Consider the following 27,009-nt stretch of genomic DNA (forward strand, 5'->3'; position numbering starts at 1 on the left):
ACCCTAATACCCACTAGAGGGCAGCAGAGAGATACAGATTTTTTTGCCAGTTGCTTGAGAGTGCTGGTGTCATGCACTGCCTACCGCAGAGTGAAACACTGACGCTGATTCGTATGAGAGCAGGTTCAGGTTTATTCCTTACGTAGTGACAGTTACGAAAAAAGCTGAGAGTGAGGAGAGCGCGCCGGTGCGGGGTTTAAATATCCCGCGCCGGTCAGCGCCCCCTCACCCTGGGTTATGTCATCCCCCCTTTGTCCTGCATGCTGTCTTGCCGGTAGGTGAAGGGTTGCGAGGCCCCAGCTGGTGCCCCGGGATCGCCCATCATCGGTTTCCTCATTCAGCTGGTGATTACTGTCAGCTGGGCGATCTCCGTTGCGCTTGTGCTAACAGCTTGGGTGTGCCTCGCGATCCGCTTATCCTTTGTCTTTTCTTCTCTTTCTTTTGTGTCTTGATGGCTGCATGCTCCGGCTAGGATCTGTGGCTGTTGTTGTGCGTGCTATGCTTATCTTGAGCCCCTTCCTCTGTTTCCTTGTTATTGTCATGTGTGCCATTGTGCTGATGTCTTCAGCTCAACGGCACTCATGACATACTGCCCCCTGTCCGAATAGGCCCCCCCCCCGGCCTTCCGGTTTTTTACCAGGCAAGCCGTCAAAATTGTCATTTTTTTTTTAAAAAATTTCCGGCCGGAGTGTTTCCGCCCCTCCCTTTGTTCCGCCTTCTACCTCGTGTCCATCTAGGGTGTGTTCCCAGTGCACATGCCCCGACCACACCCTGGGCGTGCGCATGCTCCAGCCACACCCTGCTTGTTTGGCTCAGTTCGGCGAGGAAAGAGGCGTGGCTGGTCGGGTGCTATTCAGCTCCAGGTAGGGCCCTTATCTTTTGTTTCAAGTGCGTCGTATTTGTTGTGTGTGCATCCTGGGCGTTGCCCCCAGGTATGCATGGGTGACCAATGTCACTCCCTCGTGGGCCCGGGGCAAGAGGAGGGTGAGTCCCGGGGGGGGAGGTCTACCCAAAACGCGGGCTTGGGGGGCCCTTTCCCCTGGGGCCGCGGCTGGTGGGGGGGGGGGCCTGCGGGGAAAAGGGTGTTCAGGGGCCGGTTTGGCTTGTTGCCCCTTTGGCTTGTTGGGGTACGTCCGGTGGAATGCTCGGGTCAGGTCTGGCGCCTTGACGTGTTGCGCTGCCACCCATTCTGGGTGGGGGAAGTGTTTCCACCTTACTAAATAGTGTAATATTCCCCATTGACAGCGAGAGTCGAATATGTCCCTTACTTCAAAATGTTGTTGGCCGTCGATCATCACTGGGGAGGGCAGTGGCGTGCTCGGGTGCCATCGAGAGGTGGTTGCAGGTTTCAGGAGGCTGGTGTGAAATACCGGGTGGAGTCTCTGTAGATTGTGCGGCAGATCCAGGCGTATTGCCACCGGGTTCACTATCTGGGTTACTCGAAGCGGCCCGATATACTTAGGTCCCAGTTTTTTCGAGGGTTGAGGTGACTTCAGGAATTTGGTGGATAGGTAGACCATATCCCCTGCCTGGAACGTCGGTTGCTGGCGCCGGTGCTTGTCGGCCTGCTCTTTGTAGGCCGCCTGTGCTTCCTTCAGCGCTGCCGTGATTATTGGCCACGATTCCGCAATCTTCCGTCCCCAGTCACTAGCATCCACTTGGGGTCCCAGGGGTTGCGGTAGCTCCAGTATGGGGACGAAGTCGCGCCCCGAGACTACTTCGAACGGGGTTTTCCCTGTGCTCGTGTGGACGGCGTTATTATATGCGACCTCCGCAAACGGGAGCAGTTCGACCCAGTCGTCTTGGTGGTAGTTTGTGTATGAGCGTATGAATTGTTCTAGGGTGGCATTGAGGACCTCTGTGGCTCCGTCCGTCTGGGGGTGCCAGGCAGTGGATAGGACCTGTTGGGTCCCCGTCAGCTTTAGGAAGGCCCACCAGAATTTCGAAGTGAATTGTGTGCCCCTGTCGGTCACCACACGCGCGGGACATCCATGTAACCTGTACACGTGTATCAGGAAGAGTTTGGCTAGTTGTTGGGCGGACGGGACCGATGAGCAGGGGATGAAGTGGGCTTGTTTCGAAAAGTAGTCTTTCACCACCCAAATGGCCGTTTTCTTCTGGTTGGGTGGGAGATCTACTATGAAATCCATGGAGATTTCCTCCCATGGGCGGGAGGGCTCCGCCACCTTTTGTAAAAGTCCCGGGGGCTTACCTGGTGCCCGTTTGGCCCTGGCGCATGTCGGGCAGGACGCTACATAGGCTTTCACGTCCCGTCTCAGCGCGGGCCACCAGAATTGGCATCGTGTGAGGTGCAGGGTCTTCAGGAACCCGAAGTGTCCCGCTTGCTTGGCGTCGTGGGATCTGCGCAAGATCGCCTGGTGTTGCGAGTCTGGGACATATATTCTGCCTTCCCCCCATGCCAGGTCCTGTGCCATCGTCACCTTGTCGGGGTTTGCTAGGAGCCAAGGGTCGGTTTTGAGGGCGGCAGTGAGGTCTGCGCGTATCCCCCCTGGCAGTTGCGGTTGGCGCCGTCTGGTTACTGGTTGCCCCACCGTCGGTTGTGCCGTGGGGTTGGGCTGCTTCCGAGCGCCGCTCCGGGTGGTCACCGCCATCCCCAGCTGGGAAGCGGATAGGACCGTCCCGATCATGTCTGGGGCAGGCTCCTCATCTTGGGGCAGTCGGGAGAGGGCGTCAGCTAGGAAGTTCTTTTTGCCCGGCATGAACTTCAGCTGAAAGTTGAAGCGGCTGAAGAATTGGGCCCATCTGACCTGTTTTGGGTTGAGGCGTCTGGGCGTTCGGAGGGCCTCAAGGTTCCGGTGGTCTGTCCAGACCTCGAATGGTTGGGTGGCTCCTTCCAGTAGGTGCCTCCATGTTTCCAACGCCGATTTCACCGCGAAGGCTTCCTTCTCCCAGACGTGCCAGCGCCTTTCTGTCTCAGAGAATTTCTTCGACAGGTAGGCGCATGGTTTCAGGACTCCTGTAGGGTCTTTTTGGAGTAGGATGGCCCCCAGGGAGAAGTCTGAGGCGTCGGCTTGGACCACAAATGGCCGTTCTGGGTCCGGGTGCATGAGGATTGGCTCCGTGGTGAACAGCGCTTTCAGCCTGTCGAATGCGGTTTGGCACGTGGGAGTCCAATTCAGTACTGTGCCCGGGTTCTTGGCGCGTCCTGTGTCCCCCACCCCTTTAGTCTTGAGGAGGTCTGTTAGGGGGAGGGCTATCTCCGCGAACCCCCGGGCGAATGACCTGTAAAAATTCGCGAAGCCGAGGAAGCTCTGGAGTTGGCGCCTGTTATGGGGGCGTTCCCAGTTCACCACCGCCTCGACTTTTGCGGGGTCCATCTCTATGCCTTCTCCGGAGATTCAGTACCCCATGTAGTCTAGGCGTGCTTTATCGAATTCGCACTTTGAGGGTTTGGCATAGAGTTTTGCCCGTTTTAGCTTGTCGAGGACTTGTCTGACTAGGGTCATGTGTTCCTCATGCGTTTTGGAGTAGATAAGGACATTGTCTATGTAGACCAGGACCCCTTTGAACAGGTGCTCATGCAGGACCTCATTGATGAGCTGCATGAATACCCCCAGGGCCCCTGCTAGTCCGAATGGCAGCACTTTGTACTGAAAGGCACCTAGGGGGCAGTTGAACGCTGTTTTCCATTTGTCCCCCTCCCTGATTTGGATTCGGTAGTACGCCTCATGCAGGTCCAGCTTGGAGAATACTCTGCCCGTGGACAGGTGGGCGAGCATGTCTTTCACGAGGGGTAAGGGGTATTTATTGGATAGGGAAGCTGCATTGAGGCCCCGGTAGTCGGTGCAGAGCCGTAGGGTGCCGTCCTTTTTCTCCCGAAATAGGATGGGCGCTCTGCCCGGTGAGCATGCCGGCTCTATGAATCCCCTCTTTAGGTTTTTGTCGATGAACTCCCGAAGGGTTGCCATCTCCTTCGGGGTCATCGAGTAAATCTTCGGCCTAGGTAAGGGGACATCGGGCAGCAGGTCAATCCTGCAGTCCGTCTTGCGGTGGGGGGGTAGTTGATCAGCTTCCGCCTCTCCGAAGACCTCTGAGAAATCAGCGTATTGCTCCGGTAGGTCTTCTGGTGTGATTGTGTTGTCCTGGGTTGCCGCCTCTGCTCGTCCCACCATGGGGTTGGTCCTGCCTGCTGGAACTGGCGCCCGGTACTCGCCGTCGTCAAATCGTAAGGTGCGGGTCGCCCAGTCGATGCGCAGGTTGTTTGTTGCGAGCCATGGTATCCCCAAGACTACGATGGGCCGGCCTATTTGGGTTACCACAAACGATGTTCGTTCGGTGTGGGTACCCATTTGTAGGGTGACCGGCTCGGTCTGCATCATGGTTGGTGTCCCTCCCGCTGTTGAGCCATCCAGCTGGTGAAATGCCAGCGGCGTGGGGAGGGGGAGGCAGCGTAGGGCGAGTTTGGCGACTATGTCAGGGTGGATCAGGTTTTTCGAGCACCCTGAGTCCACTAGTGCCGCGGCCGTGGTGGCTCCGTTGCCCCCAGAGAGCTTGATTGCCGCCATTATTACGGCGCTTTCGCCGCTCTGTCAAAGTGGTCCACGCCTCTGTCCCACCACCTGCCCCGAGGCATGTTTTAGGGCAGGCGGGGAGCGTTTCCCGCCGGCTGGTCTGGGTCGACGCCGTCCTCTCCCCCCCAGTAAGCATCCCAGCCTTCGTCCGGTGTCGCTGTGGCTCCGGTCATTCGGCGGTGGGGGGATGGCGGCAGGTTAGTTGGTTTGAGGTTAGGTTTCAGTGTGGGTTTAGGAGCACTCGCTGGGGTTCGGTTGGAGAAGCAATCTGCCATTTGGTGCCCCATTTTCCCACACCTCCCGCAGGGCCCGCGAGTGAATTTCTTCCTTGGATATGTGGGACCGGCCGTCCCCATGTGTGGCGCGGGTACCTTTGGGTAGGTGTTGGTTTTGTCTTCTGTCGTTGCCATTAGGAAGGTGCGGTGTGTGTGTTCTGCTTTCCCCGCGAGGTGGATCCAGCCGTGCAGAGTCTCCGGATCGTCCCGGTAGAGAGCCCATTGAAGTACTTCGCGGTTGCGCCCCCTTTTAAACATTTCTAGCAGGGTGGTCTCGGACCAGTCGTTGATCTTCCCTGCTAGGGCTTTAAATTCGAGGGCGTAGTCCGGGACAGTGCGTGCACCCTGTTTGAGGCTTTGGAGTGTGCTTTTAGCCCTCTCTTTGGCTAGTGGGTCCTCAAAGTAGCGCTTCATCTCGGTAATGAAAGCATGGAAGTCAGAGAGGGCAGGGGAGTTGGACTCATACATTTGGACGTACCAGTCCACCGCCCGGTCTTGTAGTTTGATCGCCACGGCTGCGATCTTGTCTGCTTCGGAGTTAAAGGAGTGTCCGTGCCGCCCCATGAACTCCCTGGCATTCGTAATGAAGAACGACAGTTTCGCGGGGAGCCCATCGAAGAAAATGGGGAAGTCCTTTGGGGCCTGGGCATTCTGTGAGTCCCCTCCTCTCGCTTCCCGACTCCTGGCTTCGTCCGCTTGGGCCGCTTGTTGGTTCGCATTCGGCCCATGGGGGTGCGACGACCCGCTCGGGGTGTGGGCCTGCACGGGAACGTTGTTGGGCGGCGCCGGGGACATCAGCGATTGCAGCATGGTCCTGAGGTCCTGTAGCTGGGCCTCCATGGCTGCGAGTCTCGCTTGAGTTTCCCCGTCCGAAATCCGCGCCGCAGCTGGGGTCGGGTCTGTCGGGGTGTCTGCCGGGTTGAGCCGCTGGTGGGGTTCAGGCAGTCCCGTCCGCTGGTCCGCTTCCTCCGTTTGGGGGTGCGTCGGCTGGGTTGCCTCTCCGTCCTCCACCGTGCTTGCTGCAGTTGGGCTGACGCTCCACGTCCGTGGCTGGGGTGCGATGTGGGACGGGGGGGTCTCCGCTGGTCTCGGGAGGTATGTTGCTTCCTCCCGTGGTCAGGTCGCCTCCGCCGCCGTCTCCCTCTGGGGTTGGAGCTGAGGCTCGGGGTGGGCCGGGCGGGTGTCCGTGGCTCCTGGGTCCGCGGTGCCTCTGGCCTCGATCGGTCCTCCTCTGCTTCTTGCCGTGCGGTTCGCCCGCTTTGGCCACGACGCGTCGGCCTCATCGCTCGTGGTCTTCTTGCCGTCTATTCCTCCCGTGGCACATTGTCCGGTGGGGCTCGGCGAGGCCGAGTTTGTGACTCTCAGCTTTATGTCATGCACTGCCTACCGCAGAGTGTAACACTGACGCTGATTCGTATGAGAGCAGGTTCCGGTTTATTTCGTACGTAGTGTCAGTTGCGAAAAAAGCTGAGAGTGAGGAGAGCGTGCCGGTGCAGGGTTTAAATATCCCGTGCCGGTCAGCGCCCCCTCACCCTGGGTTACGTCATCCCCCCTTTGTCCTGCATGCTGTCTTGCCGGTAGGTGAAGGGTTGCGAGGCCCCAGCTGGTGCCCCGGGATCGCCCATCATCGGTTTCCTCATTCAGCCGGTGATTGCTGTCAGCTGGGCGATCTCCGTTGCGCTTGTGCTAACAGCTTGGGTGTGCCTCGCGATCCGCTTATCCGCTATAGTACTTGCTGATGAAGATCAAAGATTGTGGTCAGCAATACAGACTATACCTGAATGTGAAGAAGATGAAGATACTCACAAGTGGACCAATAAACAATGTCACAAGAAATAGAAAAGAATTTGAAGTCATCAATGATTTCATTTTACTCGGATCAACACTCAATGCCAAGGGAAGTAGTAATCACGAAATCAAATGATGCTGGGAAAATCTGCCATCAAAGACTAAAGTTTTCAGAAGTAAAGATGTCAGTTTAAAAACAAAGGTGTGTGTGATTCACGGCATGCTCTTCTCAATTGCCACATATGCCTGTGAAAGTTGGACATTAAAAAAGGAAGATAGAAGAAGAATTGATGCATTCAAATTGTGGTGTTGGTGAAGATTATTGAAAAACCCTGGACTGCCAGAAGAACAAACCAATCAGATTTAGAAGAAATACAGCCAGAATGTTCCCTAGAGGTGAAGATAACTCGGCTTAGACTCTCATACTTTGGGCAAATCGTCAGGAAAGACCAATCACTTGAAAAGGACATAATGTTTGGTAAAGTTGAGGGCCAGCGGAAAAAAGGAAGACCTTCAATATGATGGATTGATACAATTACAGCAACAATGGATGCAAACATTGGAACAGTCAGGCTTATGGCGCAAACCAGACAGCATTTCATTCTGTTATACAAAGGGTCTCCATGAGTCGTAAACGACTCGACGGCAACTAACAAAAACAACAACAACCAGGTGCCTCTGAAATGGGTTCTCCGCCTAGGAACTATATGAATAAATGTTCACCATCTTGACATTATAACTCATCACTGTTTCACAGATATTCAAGCTATTGTTTTTATCCCATCCTTTCAGCTACTCCATTGCCTTCCTATTCTCCTTCAACCTTGTTGAACCTTGTATTTATCAATCTTCCCTTTCCTGCATGTCCAGATTTTCAGAGTTTCCATCTGCTAATCATTATAGAGTAGTTGGGGAGCAGTCAGCCCCGGTTTGGTCCAGGAGTGATGGTTTAGTTCTTCTTACAATCTATGACGTTCTAGGTAATAATCTGGAAATTTATAATTTGCAGCTTTTTTTTTTTCTTGCTCATCTTCAATGTCTACATTTCCACAGCTGGCAAGACCATCACAATTACTGACTGGCTTATCATAATTGTCACTGAAATATCCCCACCTTTCAACTTCTTTTTTAAGTTGTCATTGGTTTCTTTCCTAGAGTTAATCTCTTCTATATGTCTTCTGCATACTGTCCATCTTTATCTGTTCTTGAGTCCTTGGAGAAAAACTTCTCAGCAACCTTTCCTTTGTTGCTGTCTGTTGTATGTGCAAACAAGCATGCAGGTAGATGTTACCTTTTTTCTCTTAAATTTTTAACCCAGAATTTTCATTTTCATTTTTACGTTCATACTGAGGGCTGAACCACCCTTTTTCCTTGCTCCACCAACAGGATGGGCCAACTAACATTCTGGGTACAGAGGAATTAATAAGATTTTCTCAGCCTGTCCCTAGGGTTCTGGGAAGGCTCTTTCTAGTCACATTATACTTTCCCTGCATCAAAAGCAATGTTTCCTCCCATCTGCTTTATCTCATATAAATATTGGTTTGCTCTGGCAAGTCTCCCCCCACATCATCCTCAGGCTCTGCTTTCTTTCTTCACTGGTCTTTCATACCAGGATTCTGGGCTGCCTGATTGTATTTTTTATTATATGGTGGGTTGTGTTCAGCAGTGGAATGGAGAAATAATGGTTTAAAAAAACGAATTCCAGAGGAATAGTGAATGCTGGATGTTGTTTATTCATTTAGTCGCTTCCGACTCTTCGTGACTTCATGGACCAGCCCACGCCAGAGCTTCCTGTCGGTCGTCAACACCCCCAGCTCCCCCAGGGACGAGTCCATCACCTCTAGAATATCATCCATCCATCTTGCCCTTGGTCGGCCCCTCTTCCTTTTGCCCTCCACTCTCCCTAGCATCAGCATCTTCTCCAGGGTGTCCTGTCTTCTCATTATGTGGCCAAAGTGTTTCAGTTTTGCCTTTAATATCATTCCCTCAAGTGAGCAGTCTGGCTTTATTTCCTGGAGGATGGACTGGTTGGATATTCTTGCAGTCCAGGGCACTCTCAGAATTTTCCTCCAACACCACAGTTCAAAAGCATCGATCTTCCTTCACTCAGCCTTCCTTATGGTCCAGCTCTCACAGCCATATGTTACTACAGGGAACACCATTGCTTTAACTATGCGGGCCTTTGTTGTCAGTGTGATGTCTCTGCTCTTAACTATTTTATCGAGATTTGTCATTGTTCTTCTCCCAAGGATTAAGCGTCTTCTGATTTCCTGACTGCAATCAGCATCTGCAGCAATCTTTGCACCTAGGAATACAAAGTCTTTCACTGCTTCTACATTTTCTCCCTCTATTTGCCAGTTATCAATCAAGCTGGTTGCCATAATCTTGGTTTTTTTGAGGTTTAGCTACAAGCCAGCTTTTGCACTTTCTTCTTTCACCTTCATCATAAGGCTCCTCAGTACCTCTTCGCTTTCAGCCATCAAAGTGGTATCATCTGCATATCTGAGATTGTTAATGTTTCTTCCAGAGATTTTAACTCCAGCCTTGGATTCCTCAAGGCCAGCTTGTCGCATGATGTGTTCTGCATACAAGTTGAATAGGTAGGGTGAGAGTATACAGCCCTGCCATACTCCTTTCCCAATCTTAAACCAGTCCGTTGTTCCGTGGTCTGTTCTTACTGTTGCTACTTGGTCGTTATACAGATTCTTCAGGAGGCATACAAGATGACTTGGTATCCCCATACCGCTAAGAACTTGCCACAATTTGTTATGGTCCACACAGTCAAAGGCTTTAGAATAGTCAATAAAACAGAAATAGATGTTTTTCTGAAACTCCCTGGCTTTTTCCATTATCCAGCGGATATTGGCAATTTGGTCTCTAGTTCCTTTGCCTTTTCTAAAGCCAGCTTGTACATCTGGCAATTCTCGCTCCATGAATTGCTGAAGTCTACCTTGCAGGATCTTGAGCATTACCTTACTGGCATGTGAAATGAGTGCCACTGTTCGATAGTTTGAACATTCTTTAGTGTTTCCCTTTTTTGGTATGGGGATATAAGTTGATTTTTTCCAATCTGATGGCCATTCTTGTGTTTTCCAAATTTGCTGGCATATAGCATGCATTACCTTGACAGCATCATCTTGCAAGATTTTGAACAGTTCAGCTGGGATGCCCTCGTCTCCTGCTGCCTTGTTATTAGCAATGCTTCTTAAGGCCCACTCAACCTCACTCTTCAGGATGTCTGGCTCTAGCTCACCGACCACACCGTCAAAGCTATCCCCGATATTGTTATCCTTCCTATACAGGTCTTCTGTATATTCTTGCCACCTTTTCTTGATCTCTTCTTCTTCTGTTAGGTCCTTGCCATCTTTGTTTTTGATCATACCCATTTTTGCCTGGAATTTACCTCCAATGTTTCTAATTTTCTGGAAGAGGTCTCTTGTCCTTCCTATTCTATTGTCATCTTCCACTTCCGCGCATTGCTTGTTTAAAAATAATTCCTTATCTCTTCTGGCTAACCTCTGGAATTTTGCATTTAATTGGGCATATCTCCCCCTATCACTGTTGCCTTTTGCTTTCCTTCTTTCTTGGGCTACTTCTACTGTCTCAGCAGACAGCCATTTTGCCTTCTTGGTTTTCTCTTTCTTTGGGATGTATTTTGTTGCCGCCTCCTGAACAATGCTGCCAACTTCTGTCCATAATTCTTCCGGGACCCTATCTACTAAGTCCAGTCCCTTAAATCGATTCCTCACCTCCACTGCATATTCCTTAGGAATATTAGTGAGCTCATATCTAGCTGATCTGTGGGTCTTCCGTAATCTCTTGAGTCTGATCCTAAATTGTGCAAGAAGACGTTCGTGATCTGAACTACAGTCAGCTCCAGGCCTTGTTTTTACCGACTGTACAGATGTCCGCCACCTTTGGCTGCAAAGGATGTAATCAATCTGATTTCGGTGTTGTCCATCTGGTGAAGTCCATGTATAAAGCCGTTCCTTAGGTTGTTGGAAGAGAGTGTTTGTTATGCAGAGCGAATTGTCTTGGCAAAATTCTATCAGCCTATGTCCTGCTTCGTTTTGTTCTCCCAGGCCATACTTACCTGTAATTCGAGGTGTCATTTGACTGCCCACCTTAGCATTCCAGTCTCCCGTAATGAAAATAACATCTCTTTTAGGCGTGTTGTCCAGTAGGTGCTGCAGATCCTCATAGAACTGCTCTACTTCAGCTCCTTCAGCATTTGTGGTCGGGGCGTATATTTGGATCACTGTGATGTTAGATGGCTTGCCCTGAATTCGAATTGAGATCATTCTGTCGTTTTTTGGGTTGTATCCAAGCACTGCTTTAGCCACTTTACTATTAATTATGAAGGCTACTCCATTTCTTCTGTGGTCCTCTTGTCCACAGTAGTAGATCTGGTGGTCATTTGATGTGAAGTGGCCCATTCCAGTCCATTTCAGTTCACTGACGCCCAGGATGTCTATCTTTAATCTTGACATCTCACCAATAACCACATCCAATTTGCCCTGGCTCATAGATCTTACATTCCAGGTTCCAATGGTGTGTTGATCCTTAGAACATCGGATTCGCCGTTCACCACCAGCACCATCGGCCGCTAGCCGTCCTTTCAGCTTTGAGCTAGCTGCGTCATCACGTCTGGGGCTAGTTGAGCTCATCCTCTGTTCCTCCCCAGTAGCATTTTGACCATCTTCCGACCTGGGGGTCTCATCTTCCGATGGTATACTGACATATCTCTGGTTGTACTGATCCATTTAGTTTTCACGGCAAGAATACTGGGGTGGGTTGCCATTACCTTCCCCAGGGATCGCATTTAGTCTGACCTCTCTGCCATGACCTTCCCGTCTTGGGTGGCCCTTCACGGTTTAGCTCATGGCATCATTGAGGTGCTCAAGCTCCAGCACCACGACAAGGTAACGATCCTTTGCTGAAGGAATGCTGGATACAGAGATAAATACTGTGGGTGAGTGGGTGGGTGGGTGGATGTTCTGCCAAGTTCCCCTTCATGCCCCAAATGACAGGAAGAATGAAAAAACTGCTGCTCTTAGTTTGCTTGTTCTTCCACCCATCCTTGAAAGACATTGGTGCTTACCAAATGAGACTCAGGGGATAAAATATAATTCATCTCTATTTTCCAGCTAATTTATGCATGGGAAGCAAATTCTTCTGGACCTCTACTTTCACATAGCCAAATGATGGTACCTTCATGTCCCCAATTCCTTGTGTTCCTAACTTCAGTTTTGATTCTAGTTCTCATTCCCTACAAAACTTCAATTCATTAAGTAGAATTGCCTTAAAACATAAGGATATTTTGGGACATCTACATCCTACACTCATTATTTAAAAGTGAAATCCCCATTGAGATATAATTATTTGAAAGAAAACATAGGACTTTTAATAAATCCCGGTTTCACTTCTTTATAGGTTCTACCTCTTTCTCTCTGCAATGACAATTGCTATTCAGGCTACAGTAAGATGAAAATAGAAGGGAAGCCTTTTTGCTGTTATGATTGCCTTCCGTGCGCATAAGGGAAAATTTCAAACCAGATGGGTAAGAGTTGTCTTGTGCAAAACTATTCAGGCTTCTTAACTGTGATTCAAGATACTAATATTGAAGAATAAATAGATAAATATGAGATACTATGTGATAGACATTTTCCACCCCCACCTAAACCTAAACCATTTTTTGCTTTTATTTTTTTTTTTCAGGAAATTGCTGAATGATAAAAGATTATGACACAAATCATTATTAGATATTGTAAAAAGGAGAGTCCTTACCACAAAGCAATATATAAATCTCAGAAGATTTGGCATACTTACGCATGCTGCTAAATATAAACAGGCATTACTTAATTAGGAATAAATGAATCCCGTTAATCAACTCTCAGTCCCACTACCTTCGTATTTCTAGAAACTGACCATGATGTTTTCTTTTTCCAGATGCAGTTGATTGCTTCCAATGTTCAGAATATGAATATCCAAACAAAGCTCAAAACCTTTGCATTCTAAAACAAACAACGTTTCTGTCTTACAGTGAGCCACTGGGAATCACTCTGGCCACTGTGAGTCTCTCCTTTTCTTTCATCACAGCTCTGGTGCTGGGAATCTTCATTGAACAGCAGGACACCCCTATAGTCAAAGCCAACAACAGGAACCTCACCTACATTCTTCTCATTGTTCTCCTGCTCTCTTTCCTTTGCACTTTGCTCTTCATTGGCCAACCTGACCGGGTGACATGTCCTTTGAGACAAACTGCTTTTGGCATCATCTTCTCTGTAGCCCTTTCTTGCATATTGGGGAAAACAACCATAGTGGTCCTTGCTTTCACGGCCACCAAGCCAGGTTCCAAGATGAGAACATGGGTGGGGAAAAGGCTGGCCAACACTATTGTCCTATCTTGCTCCCTGGTGCAAGTCGTAATTTGTGCTGTGTGGTTGGCAATTTCTCCCCCATTCCCAGACTCAGATCTTTACTCCATGGCTGAAGAAATTGTCCTACAATGTAATGAAGGCTCAACCACTATGTTTTATACTGTCCTTGATTTTATGCGGTTCTTGACTGCTATCAGCTTCATGGTGGCCTTCCTAGCTAGGAAGTTGCCTGACAGCTTTAATGAAGCCAAATTTATCACCTTCAGCATGTTGGTCTTTTGTAGTGTTTGGATATCATTTGTTCCTACCTATCTGAGTACGAAGGGCAAATACATGGTGGCTGTGGAGATCTTCTCCATTTTGGCTTCTGCAGCTGGATTACTGGGCTGCATCTTTTTCCCCAAATGCTATATCATTATTCTGAGACCTGATTTGAATAAGAAGGAGCAGTTAACAAAGAAATAATCCTGAAGAGGCAGTTCAGTTTGCTCATTGATTCAGTGGATTACAACCTTCCCCCTGCTGCATCCAAAAATGCAGGGGTCACTACATGCTGGAGTTTGTTGATCCTGGAATCAGTACCAAAAATCTGAACATGTCGTCATCATCATCATCATCATCATCATCATCATCATCATTTCAATACAAACTACAAACGTCTATCAAATATCTCTGACACATACGCAAGAGGAAAATTCATACGGAGAGGTCTATGACCAGGAAAGACCTACAACGTTCTATCAAATGCCATGAATTCTGGTTCCTCTGAGGACAATTGCTACTAAGAGGAACAGGTTCTTAGGTAGAATCAACTCAGATTTTGAAAATATCAGAAGCTTCACTGAAGTTAGAGAAATTAGAGGGCATGACTTTGTAAATAAGATATGAGAACCTTGTCATTAGCCTTCTACTGGGGAGTTGAAGACAAACTCCGTTATTGATGAAGAGTATTTCAGACTTACCATTATTCTGAGGACTGATTTAAATAAAAAGGGATGATTAATTAAAAAATTAAACATTTCTGTGCTTTATGGATATTATTATGCTTGCTTATTCAGTGCCAAATAGCCCTTCAACTGATAAGCTTTTAAACATTTAAAGTATTACATTTCATCAATAAGGAAAAAAAAATAATTATTATTATGCTTTCATATCGTATAAACTCATCTTACTCTACATTTAGTTTTCATGGTATATATAAGAGGGTGTTGTCAGTGAGGGAAAACTGTGAGAGAAAGTAACATATCTGTAAAATATTTACAAGAGAAATGCTTATACAGAATTAGGAATGTGAATTTCTAAATATTATGCTTATTGGTAAGGGAAAAACAGTCAGATGATGTAGTGCTTAAGGCACCAGGCTAGAATCTGGAAGACCATGAGTTCCAGTCCTGCCTTGGACACAAAATCAGCTGCGTGACCTTGGGCCAGTCCCTCTCTCTTGACCCTAGGAAGGAAGAGGCAATGGCAAACCACTTCTGTAGTCTTGCTAAGAAAACTGCAAGGGAAAGGGAAAGGGAAAGGGAAAGGGAAAGGGATAGCAGAACTGCTACTAGGGCCACTTTAGAAGGTTATCCATGGTAGTAAAATACTAGGGCCAATCTGGATGCATAAGATTACATATTTATGGAATTGCATCTCTGGGCTCAACTTCATTTCATCACCTCTGAGATCTTGGAGGCTGGGACTTCTTTTCCCCCAATAAATCACATATCGTGCATTTTGGGTTTCTGCTTGCAAAATGTCCCCATTCACCAAGTATTGTTAATATGTTTTCTACTACAGATTAAGGTTACTGTGGTAACTAATCATTTTGGCCGGGTGAAGAGGTTGAATTTAATTGTCCCCTTTTCACGTGTTAATGGTTGCATTGCCTAAGGGAGGAACTTGCCTGAACTTGTTTTAGTTTCAGTTTCCCTTCTGTGTAGGCTTGCAGAGAATACGCAGCTGAGAGAAATCTCTCCTCTCAGCAAACAGCCTTTAAATATGTTTTGCTTTCTGTAAATAAAATTATTTTTATAGAAATGCCTAGTGTGTGACTTTTCCAATCTCTCCTGGGCCAAATGCTTTCTAGCACTCTGCCAACAAGTATGACCCTTTGTTATAGTGCTTCAGAAGGCCAGGTCTTAGCAGGGCACTAATGAATAAAGTAGCCAGGTTCTCCACAGTATAGACATAGTTCTGCATGATATGGGACTTTTCAAAAGCGGTGCTTAGAGAGTCAGTAGCTCCCAGCTGCATGAGTTCAACTTCTGACATCTCTGATCTACGGTTAAGGGAAGGAGAGGAGAATGTAAGAGAAAAAATGTGTTTTCCATTCCCATACACATTTGCCTTTCCTTTGCAAATCTTCTATTGATGCCCAAGCATATGTGAACTGATGCTATCTTAATTACTGAGTGCCTTGATGATTGTGCTCTTTGACTTATTTCCCTTTTGAACTGGTCAGTTAGGCCTCTTTCCTTCCAATCCACATTAGGAATTAACAGCTGAAACTCAGCAGCACATCACCATTCTTTTGTAGGAAACAGGTTTCATAGTTGGCAATCACTTGACTAGATCCTCAAAGTTTCTCTCAGGCATGCCATAAAATTGCCATGATTGTCTAAGCCTCCACTGCTCTCACCAAAATGTGGTGCTACCCAGTTGACAGCTCACTGAAAAATTAGGCTAATTATAAATCCTACATAGGTTCAATCAGTGGAGGACTCATCTAGACTCAGGGTGATATCTAGTTCATGCTGAGCACGGTAGGTAATATGCTTGTTTGGGTATTCCTTGAGATATTTGTCTGGGTGTTAGGCCTGGACTTATATGGGACCAGTGGTTTGGTGAATTCTGTCTCTCCTACTAGGATAGCTGGGTCATTCCCTGGGCTAAATGATCCATTTCATTTTCACTTGGTTCTGATACTAGAGCAAAACTGATTCATGATTAACGAGGTTGCTAGATGTTTTGTAGCTGTTGTGTTAATCCTTGCCCGCTGGATGACAAGTGACATGCTAAAACAATGTGAATCAAAATAGGTAACCAAAATCTCAGGCTTCATATTTAGGCTTGTCAATGAATCACCAATGTCCAGACAATTAACTCACAGCTTAACTTCTCTGTTTAGACTGGAAAAAGCCTTCCATAAATGACTTGACTGGATTAGATTCTTTTTGCTAACAGGAATGAAATCTCACATACAACATTTGAGTGCCCACAACAGTACATTCTGAAGAGTTGAAACTCAAACCTCCTGTTCTTCTAAATCAACAGATACTTTGCAGGTGACTTAGGCAATTAAAATGGTCTAGGTCATCCATGCAATGGCCATCTCTAACCTGGGAACTGCTGTTTCATCACAGCATAGAGTTGGACACTCCATGACCTCTAGAAGAAATTGGTTGTCTCCAAGTATGTATTTCACTGATAGATGTCAAGGTTCAGTCTGAATTAGAAGTTCACAAAGATCACAAAAAAGCCCGACAATATTTTTCTCCCTGACTTACATCCATTCAGGCATGGGCTTGGGGAGGACAGTACAGGTAGTCCTCATTTACTGATGGTAATTGGGACTGGGAACTCCATCATTAAGTGATGTGGTCATAAGGTCTTTAAGTCATGAGATTTATGAAAGACTTATGACAGCAGTTCTTGCACTCCCCATTGCCATCGTTAGGTGAATCCCATATGGTCACAGCATCCTGTGGTCATGTGATCACCATTTGTAATCTCCTGCTGGCTTTCCCATTGACATTCTTCTTGGAAGGCAGCAGTAAATGCCGCAAATGATGATCTTGTGACTGCGGGACGCTGCAATGTCAAAATTGTGAGCCAGTTGCCCAACACCAAAATCATGATCATGTGACTGCGGGGATGCTGCAACAGCCTCAACTATAAGGACCTGTCATAAGTACCCCTCGCTCAGCATCATAACTTTAAATGGTTGCTGAATGAGTGGACATTAAACGAGGACTACCTATAAACAATTAAATGGTTATTGCTATTGCAGGATATTAAAATATCAAGAGATAAATGGATACGATTGCAGCTCAGTGCTCTCATCGGACTGGCTAAGTTGTGGAACACTTGTCTTGATTGTGAATTAATAATTATATGCAGTAAATGAATGAAGAGAAATAAGCCATCCTTTTTACTCTGTATTTTAAGAAGTTCTTCCTGATTACAAAATCTCTCTTTTGAAATTTCCTCACTTTCTAAACTGGGACCAATTGGGGATTAATCTTCAACAGTAATTACAAGCTTTTCTGGAGAAACTAATTACAGACATAAGATTCTCTTGCTATTTCAGGAAAAAAATTATTTTCTGTTCAGTGTCTCTGAAAAGTGTCATGGCTATATCTTACATAATTACTGAAAGACGCCTTATTAATTAAATCCTTTCTGAAATCTCTAAGGAGCTTCAGGATCATAACATAACAATGAAATACAACTGAAGGGAGCAAATAATGTTCCTTGTTCCGTCCATGGGAGGAATGAAAAAGAGCTGTGACAATCTCGTTCTTCAAACTGCACTTTCTAAGTCCAATCAAGCAAGTAAAAGAACATATACGGAGGCTATTGCACTTCAATGAGACCTTTAGTTTTCAGAAGGAAATCCATATTTCTTGTAAAATATGTTATTGTTCATGTCACTGATGATATTGCTACTGCCAGATGTGGTATGCCATAATCCTGCTACTGCTGCCTGTGTGGTGGGCAAGCCTAATCTTCTTAAGTATAATTACTATCATACAGGAGATCTCATCATTGCTGGCATTATTTCGCAGTTCTACATGATTTCTGATCCAGTGGATTTTACAAGGCATCCATCTGAAGAACTGGTTGATGAGCTCATGTATAGACTTACTGTAACACATAATAAAACAGATAATATCTTCCTTCTCTGTTATGACCTGAGTGTTCAACTTTATTTAAATAGGGAGTGTCCAAGAGAGGAAATCCTATCTTCCAGCTGCATTATTATTAGTATCATCATCCTCATCCATACCAATAATTCTCAGTATTTCTTGTTGATTGATCCAAGTTTCTTGTATGCATTTAGGTGCCCACAAATGCTTCCTGTCTCTGAGGAAAAATAAAACAAAACAAAACCTATAATTTCCAATATCTAAGTAAAATGTGGAGTCATTACTTTTAGTTCTAGAAACTATGAATGTCTGTAGTTCCCTCTTATACTTATTTACTGCAGGATGAATCACTAGCAATGTATTCCTGATCACTGTTTGCAATTAACCAAACATCAGTATTTAGGATTCAAATTATTATCATGGATATTAGGGGGAAAATGTGTCTGAGTACATTTTGGATTCAATTCCTGAAATATGTCTTAGATTGTGCAGAGGGTAAGTTATCTCTCTGACCTGTCTACAGTAGCCACATTTTCTCCCAGGACTGCTTTAAACAGTTGCAATTTTTTTTTTACATTTATGCTCCTGCATGCTCCAGAGCTTAGCCTTTTACAGAAGAAAGTGAAGGCAGAAGATTTAGAAAGCAGGACTAGAAGTAGGTCTAATAAGCACAAGCCGCTGAGCTTGCTGATCGGAAGGTCGGCGGTTCGAATCTGCGTGACGGGGTGAGCTCCCGTTGCTAGTCCTAGCTCCTGCCAACCTAGCAGTTGGAAAACATGACAGTGTAAGTGGATTAATAGCTACTGCTTCAGCAGGCAGGTAACGGCATTCCATGTAGTCATCCCGGCCACATGACCACAGAGGAAGTGTCTACGGACAAACGCCGACTCTCCGGCTTTGAAACGGAGATGAGCACCGCCCCCTAGAGTCGTACACGACTGGACTTATTGTCAAGGGAAAGCTTTACCTTTACCTAATTCATCCATTCTCTAGTGAAAGCTGTTTAAGAATGCAATAATGGGTTTAGAATAGTGTGAATCCATTCAAAGAGTAAATTTTCATCCTCGGCATGATAACATTGTTCTTTGTCATAAAATATGCATATATTGGATGCTTTAGGACATTTTGAAATACATTTGAAAAGAAAAAAATCACTGCCAGATGCTATAAAAAATTCACATTGGTTTTCATGCTAGAACTTTATACATCTTCTTGATATAATTTACAACCATAATTCTCATTGCAGATTTTTTCTTCAGAATTATCAACATGTCCTAGCTCTGATTTTTTCTGTAGAGGAGATTAATGCAAACCCTCAGATCTTTTCCAACATGACTCTGGGCATTCGCATCACTAATAGTAATTTCATGGCAAAATGGACCTATTTTGCTTCGCTGGAGCTACTGTCCACCCAGGGCAGATTCATTCCTAATTATAAGTGTGATATCCAAGAGAAGACAGTATCTGTTGTTGCAGGACCTAATGCAAACATCTGTCCATTTATGCCAAATATTCTGAATGTATACAAGATGCCACAAGTAAGAACTACTTATAAATAAAGACCTTTTTTTTCACAATGTCTAAAATCTGTGCTTGGTTAGGTTTCTATTATGTTCCTAAGATCTTTTAAATAAAGTTTTGTGATTTGCATACAAAGTGACCATCTGAACAGAAAGAAATAGGCAAAACTGCCTAAACAGTAGGGATTTGTTGTGTGATACATGCCTAATTCTGAAACTTGATCAATATTATATATTGCCACTGCTTGACTTCCTTGTCCCTGAGAAAGTCTGATCTGTGGTAATGCACACCGTATCTGTTCTGATATTAGTTTAACCTAAACAAGACCTGTTTAGTAGACTCTGTACTTAGCAAACTTCTCTTTCCACTCCATAGAAGAGATTTTGTCTTGCCATCTACAATATTTTTGCCTTAAAAAAAACAAACAAAACAGAAAGAAAAACAAACATCATCTAGGTGTGATGGTGCCTGGATGTGGCTAGCTAGGGGCTTGGTTGGTTTGATCATTTTTGCAGAGTCATATGAAGGTGTAGAGAGTGAAAGAAGGAGGTCAGAGGAGTTTCAGAGAGATAGCATGCTGGTTCTATTGTAGTGTTTTCTGAAGAAGAGACCACCCAGAGAACAATGGGGTGGGCAGTGATGGTAAAAAGAAAGAGATAAAGATGCAAATTGCAAACTTTATGAACTTTTCTGGTTTGTGTGCCAGCTGGGCAGAGACAAGCAAAGTGAACAAGGTGGTATCTTGCAATCAACATGGGATTCATTTGACTTTGTGGAACCTGAGGACATGTATACAGTGCTCAGCAGTATAAGCTTCACCAGCTGTGGGATAGATCCATGACCCTCCTGGTTCCTTCAGATGGCCCACTAGGAGTTGTGGGGTTGGAAAATGGGTACTCCTTTCATTTGGGCCTAGAAGCATACTGGCAATCAATGCAGTGATCACAATGCATGTGTTATGCCACAATGACAGGTTTACTTGACTAGTAAGTAGCAGCCACAGTCATAGCACCTAAAGTTTCCAAGCTGTCTTCCAAGGCAGCCCTATATGGAGCACATTGCCGGAGTCTGATTACAAGTGTGAGTTAATGTCACCAGATTATCAGAGGGAGCTTCACATTTCTCACTCCTGTTCTAAAGGGTGGGGCAAGGAGACTCTGCTTCCTAGTAGACTTGCCACTGTCTCTCATACGGAAGGTAATATATCATGCATCATATATAAGACAGCTAGTTTGGTCTACTGATTAAAGTGCTGGGCTAGAAACCAGGAGTCTGTGACTGCTAGTCCCACCTTAGGCATGAAAGCCGGCTGGGTGACCTTGGGCCAGACACTCTCTCTCAGCCCAACTGACCTCACAGGGCTCTTGTGGGGAAAATAGGAGGAGGAAGGAGTATTGGGTTTGTTTGCTGCCTTGATTTATTAATAAAGGTGGGATATTTTTTTTTAATAAAATATATTGCATGGAAGGTAAGAAGAAGATATGTTAGCAAAATGTGAAATAAAATAAATTGAACTTCAGGGATTACTGAATCAATAGATTGCCAATTCTCTGGCTTTCAAATGTTATTACATTTATTCTTACTAAAGGAAAATTCTCCAGATCAGTTCTTTCTAGACTGGACTATATTTCTCTTGAAGTTTGTGCTGAATATCCTTCTTATAGTCTAAAAGTAGAACCGACAACCCAACTATTTTAATTCATTTTTTCTTAGCTCATATATGGATCTGCTCCAATGATAGACAAGAGGGAACACACCGTTTTCTTTCATCGTTTTTTCCCAAATGAGGAGCTTCAGACTAAGGGGATCCTCCAGCTGCTGTTGCATTTAAGGTGGACATGGATAGGGCTGATTTCCCAACGTGATGAGAGTGGAGAGAGGTTTGTACGGAATGCCCTCGCATTGTTTTCCCAGAAAGGTATCTGCTTTGATTTCATGGAAGAGGTGGCCAAAGAAACTTTTTCTAGTGACGTGGACGGTATATTTAAATATTACATTGAAATGTACAAGGTTGTCATGAAAAGCATTGCCAATGTTGTGATCCTCTATTGTGAAAATCACGTTGTTACCATTTTCCGAGTATTTCCCTATCTTTCGGAGTATGAGGATATGCCAGTAAGGAGAAAAGATAAAGTTTGGATCATGCCAGCCCAAATGGAGTTCACTTCAGTCCCCTTTCAAAAAATACGTCCTTTGGACTTTATTCACGGTGCGATATCTTTTGCAGTTTCTTCCAAGGAGGTGACTGGGTTCAAAACATTCTTACAGACGAGAAGCCCTACTTCAGAAGAGGAAGACCATTTAATAAGATTGTTCTGGGGACAGGCATTTGCATGTTCTTTCCCTAAAGACATGTTGGATGAGGACACTGGAGGGCTGTGCACCGGAGAAGAGAAGTTGGGGACTCTTCCTAATTCTGTGTTTGAGACCAGCATGACCGGGCAGAGTTACAGCATCTATAATGCAGTCTATGCTGTGGCACATGCTCTGAAAGCCATGTTTTCCTCCAGTTCAAAACACAGAGCAAGGGCAGACAGTGGGAGACTGATGATTCTCAATCAAGAAACATGGCGGGTAATTGTAGAAGAAATGACAAGGGCACATTGTTCAAGCCTCTCTGCTATTTTCCTGGTGCAGAACCAGTACTTTTCAGGTTCAGTATCCTCATAGTTTATAAACTACATGAATTACATGAATCTTTGCACTGGTTCATGTTTCTTTGCAACAGTGTTTAGGAACTGCATAAGTAAGATCTGACTTGAAAAATGCATTTGACCAAAACCACAGTTTCATAATGGGGTTTGAAGTTTTGTCAAGCCATTTCAGTTTGATGAAAGTGTGTTTGTTGATATTTTGATTCTCCTGCACAGTAGTACCCACAACATCTAAAAGCTAGTAGTGTACATTTGTTGTAGGAATATTTATTTTGCCAGATCAATTGTTTTTATTTATGTATTTACTTGTGGAATTTATAGAGCTGCCCATCCCACACATGTGACTCTGGGCACAGAGTACACAATTAAAACACAAAGCTAAAGAATCAATATAATTCAAACACAAACATTTGTGTTTGATTTGCTTCCATTTAGCTCCATCATTTCCTGAGAACAGTCTTATTTAACAACAGTATTGGGGAAAAAGTTTTCTTTAATGAAAATGGGGAATTAGAAACTGGATTGGATATAATCAACTGGATCACATTCCCAAACCAGACTTTCCTTAAAGTCAAAGTTGGAAAGATAGACCCCTTGGCTTCTCCAGAAGAGCCTTTCACAATTGCCGAAGAAAACATCACCTGGCCAACCATGTTCAACCAGGTATTTCCTACTGGCAGTTCAGGTTATCTAGAATCCTCCTCCCGGCCTTTTTCAGAATCACTTCTATCATTTGAGTGACTCATTAGTATTAAAACTGAGGCAGTAGAAATATGACAAAAAATGAACAGTGCTGAGATTGGAATATATAGCTCTTCCAGTATACAACTTGTACTCCCTTACCATACATTGATGGACATTCCTGAATGTATACAATTACCAGCTGTCATTTTCAGGTTGCCTACAGAGGAAACCATCTTTGAGTAAGGAAAGCTGGAAATTATTTAATAATAAACAAGCTATATGTTGAGATACTGTACTGGTTAAAATATCTTATACCTTGCCATTGTTCCAAGTTTTTGTTTTTTTTTCCTTCATAAAGTAAGGGTAGTGAATCTCTACCTTTTAATTTTATTACCTTCTGACTGCACATTGTCCAAGACATATCTTGCAATCCCTTCTATTCTCTTTAGTTTTCTACATTTAACCTTCAACTTTAATTAATACCTCATCTGTTCCATAATAACTACAAGGCTGACTGGATTGCATTTCTCTATAATCTATTTCACGTTCTATAATTTGATTCTAGGTAGTAAAGAAGAGTCAGTTTGGCATGGTGGTTAAGGCACTGGGCTAGAAATTAGGAGACCATGAGTTCTATTGTGTTAGGCATGAAGCCAGCTGGGGGACCTTGGGCCAGTCACTTTTTCTCAACCCTAGGAAGGAGGAAATTGCAAACCATTTCTGAAAAACCCTGCGCAGAAAACTTGGAATTTGGAATCCCACGAATTACAGCACAAATTCTCTGCAGTACTCCTTTTCAGGACCTAAATGATAGAAAGGACTAGAGCCAATGGAAATTCCAAGATTGAGTTGCCCCCATAAAGCATGGAATAAATTACCTATCAGTTTGACCAAGATGGAATACGAGGGGAGTCCAGCTTTAACGATTAGGCTTTCAGGAAACCTAAGGCTTTGTCAATATATCTTAGGAAATAGTAACATACATGATTCCAGGAGGACATATAGATAATGTCACTTTGGTATGGTGGCATTTATTAAATGTGCATGTCTAATAATATGTTGAGGTTGAATCCTATGCACCGCATTTCTCAAAAAGTCATGCAGCTTTATCAGGATAAAACATACACAGTGAAACACTAGTTTATAAATTATAAATTTTGATTATTGCTCCATCCTGGTTTCATTTCTGAACAGGCACTACCACTTTCTGTATGCAATGACAATTGTTATTCAGGCCACAGCAAGATCAAAATAGAAGGGAAGCCATTTTGCTGCTATGATTGTCTTCCATGTGGAAAAGGGAAAATTTCAAATAAAATAGGTAAGGTGTGTCTTGTACATAACTGCTAAGCCTTACGAACTATCACCCACAGTACTGTTTACCTATCTGCATTTAATCTGTGCTGCACTTTTCTTGAATGTAATCTGTAATGGTTGCCTATTCTGACAGACTCAGTCTCACAAGCAGATGCTTAAGGATAACTGATTTATTGAAAGAATAGTGTGCAAATACAAAGAAAGCTGAGAATGAGCAAAAGCGCGCCAAATACAAACTAAAAACCCTCGCTTCAAACCCGGTCCCGCCCTCACTCCCGCTTAGCAGCCACCCCCTCCCAGATGTTAGCAACCGTCACCCACATCGGCCTGAGAAAGTAACCTTGAACACAGTCAATAACCCAAACATACATTCCACAGTTACAGCAAGGAGATTACAGCCTGGCACGGTTGGAAATCTCCACACGGATCAGGAAAGTGACATGCGAAACATTACGATGTATTCAGAACATTGAAACGATGAACATGACATAATCAGTTATTCCGAATTCAGAGTACTCTACCTCTGCCTGTGTACTAGATTTTTTCCAGGGTTTTTCATAACATCCAAATCTGAACTTCTGGTCCATATTGTCCCTGAATTAAGTCTGACTTTGAATTCCCATGAATGCAGAACCAGATAAAAAAAAAAAATCCATCCCATGAAAAGGATTCTTCCTAATTGAGAGAAAAATCTTCCTAAGATTGAGGGAAATCCTTTTGGGGGGACACAGGGGAAGGAATGGAATGCTTGTGTTTTATTAGTTATCATCCATGAAGGAAGAAGATTGAATCTGATGCCCTGTTAGGTATAAAGGAGCAGGAAGATGAGTTTGTCCTTGCTGGAGAGCAGCAGGCATGTAAAAACCCCACTTAGAAGGTTAGTGGGAGTTACAACTGAGGGTGTTTGCTGTACATTCTCAGACTGCAGCCTTGAAAATGGCATGGCATTTGTTATGTAAGAGCAACCCCCCAAATTAAACATTTTGAATTGTGTGGAATCTGATTGATTGATTGAAAACTGGGTGAAGCTTATTAAGGACGTTCTTAGTGGTTTAGGTCAAAGAAAGGTCTGGGAAAGCTAGAGGTTTTCTGCAGATTTCAGAGCCATAGGACTACACTTCTAATACATACATACATACATCATACATACATACATACATACATACATACATACGGTTAATTTAGTGCATTAAACCACCCAAGGCTTCTCTTATGAACAAAGCAAACATATGCATTTCAAAGCACTTCAGAACAAGAAATATGGGCCATGAATATTGATCCTTCTGCTGCTCTGATAGCAATTTACAATCATCAAGGATCTGCAACCTTGGACATAAATGGCATTCTTGCTAAAATGTTTGTCACTTGAACATGGAAAATCCAAACTGAGAAAGCGTATGAGTTAATGGAAGTATCCCCAAGGAATTAGGTTGTCTCTTCCTGAAGGGAGAGAAGTCACCTACTAGGAATTCAGAATGTAAGTGGTAGATTTTGACTCATTTTCCATAAAACAAGTCAGTCCTTAAGTAAGTTGTCCAACTACAAGAGCTCACAACGAAGTATCACACCATTTCTCTGGAAAAGAGACCAGGAAAGTCTGAACTGGGAAGCATAACACAATTAAACTTTTCTCTTCCACTTTCCTCTGCTATCCTCCAACATGACACTGAGACTGGCACAAATGATGGTGGTCTCTTTTTGATCAAATAATATACAGTAGATATTTCTGCCTATGGATGGTCTCATTCTTAATTTCTAATAGTGCAATACAAATAAGATGGGCATAGCTTACTTAGAAATAAATGAAGTTGCATTAATAATTCAGTCCATCTAATTCATAGCTTTTATGGGCCGTGATGTTTTCTTTTGCAGATGCAGATGACTGCTTCCAGTGTTCAGAGGATCAGTACCCGAATGAAGCTCACAATCTTTGCATTGAAAAACATATAACTTTCTTGTCTTATGAAGAGCCACTGGGAATCACTTTGGCCACTGTAGCTCTCCTCTTTTTTGTAATCTCAGCTTTGGTGCTGGGGATCTTCATCAAACAGTGGGACACCCCCATCGTCAAAGCCAACAACCGGAACCTCACCTACATTCTCCTCATCGCTCTCCTCCTTTCCTTCCTTTGCAGTTTGCTCTTCATTGGGCAACCTGACCAAGCGAAATGTCTCATGCGACAACCTGCTTTTGGCATCATCTTCTCTATAGCCCTTTCTTGTATATTGGGGAAAACAGCCATTGTGGTTCTTGCTTTCATGGCCACCAAACCAGGATCCCAAATAAAGAAATGGGTGGGGAAAAGGTTGGCCAACACAATTGTTCTGTCTTGCTCTCTGGTGCAAGGCATAATTTGTGTTGTGTGGCTGGCATTTTTCCCCCCATTCCCAGATTCTGACCTTCACTCAATGGCTGAAGAAATTGTCCTGGAATGTAATGAAGGTTCAGCCACCATGTTTTATACTGTCCTTGGCTTTATGGGGTTCTTGACTGCTACCAGCTTCATGGTGGCCTTCCTGGCTAGGAATTTACCAGACAGCTTCAACGAAGCCAAATTTATCACCTTCAGCATGTTGGTCTTTTGCAGCGTCTGGGTATCATTTGTTCCCACCTATCTGAGCATCAAGGGGAAGTACATGGTGGCAGTGGAAATATTCTCCATTTTGGCTTCTGCAGCTGGATTGCTGGGCTGCATCTTTTTCCCCAAATGCTACATTCTTCTTCTGAGGCCTGATTTAAATAGAAAGGAGCAACTTACTAAAAAACAAAACAAAACTGAATTATGCTTTTGAATCATATAATCTCTCCTTACTGTAGTGTTTTCTTTTTTTGCTAGACTTCTCAATTTGGGAAAACTGAGCATAATCTTTTTTTTCAAAAATACACAAAATAAATGTTTACCTAACTTTGGAATGTGCCTGAGGAATAATTATTGTTTATATATAAGATGATGTAATGATATAAAAATGGAAGGTTACATACATGTCAGCTAACGGAGGATG

At 44.6% G+C, this 27,009-nt stretch overlaps 2 protein-coding genes across 2 annotated transcripts; both read left to right on the forward strand.

Annotated features, from left to right (window-relative positions):
* The first annotated feature begins 4,719 nt into the window (after positions 1 to 4,719).
* LOC134496978 (vomeronasal type-2 receptor 26-like) lies at positions 4,720 to 13,440 on the forward strand. The gene is made up of 2 exons (XM_063302693.1): positions 4,720 to 4,729; positions 12,695 to 13,440. The coding sequence occupies exons 1-2, from the start codon at positions 4,720 to 4,722 to the stop codon at positions 13,438 to 13,440; spliced, it is 756 nt and encodes a 251-aa protein (XP_063158763.1).
* A 4,157-nt stretch (positions 13,441 to 17,597) lies between these two features.
* On the forward strand, positions 17,598 to 26,799 carry LOC134496979 (vomeronasal type-2 receptor 26-like). Its single transcript, XM_063302694.1, has 6 exons — positions 17,598 to 17,818; positions 19,192 to 19,369; positions 21,066 to 21,926; positions 22,442 to 22,669; positions 23,885 to 24,011; positions 25,880 to 26,799. The coding sequence occupies exons 1-6, from the start codon at positions 17,598 to 17,600 to the stop codon at positions 26,797 to 26,799; spliced, it is 2,535 nt and encodes an 844-aa protein (XP_063158764.1).
* The last annotated feature ends 210 nt before the right edge of the window (positions 26,800 to 27,009 follow it).

Source organism: Candoia aspera, chromosome 4, assembly GCF_035149785.1.
Source record: "Candoia aspera isolate rCanAsp1 chromosome 4, rCanAsp1.hap2, whole genome shotgun sequence".
Taxonomy (NCBI): Eukaryota; Metazoa; Chordata; class Lepidosauria; order Squamata; family Boidae; genus Candoia; species Candoia aspera.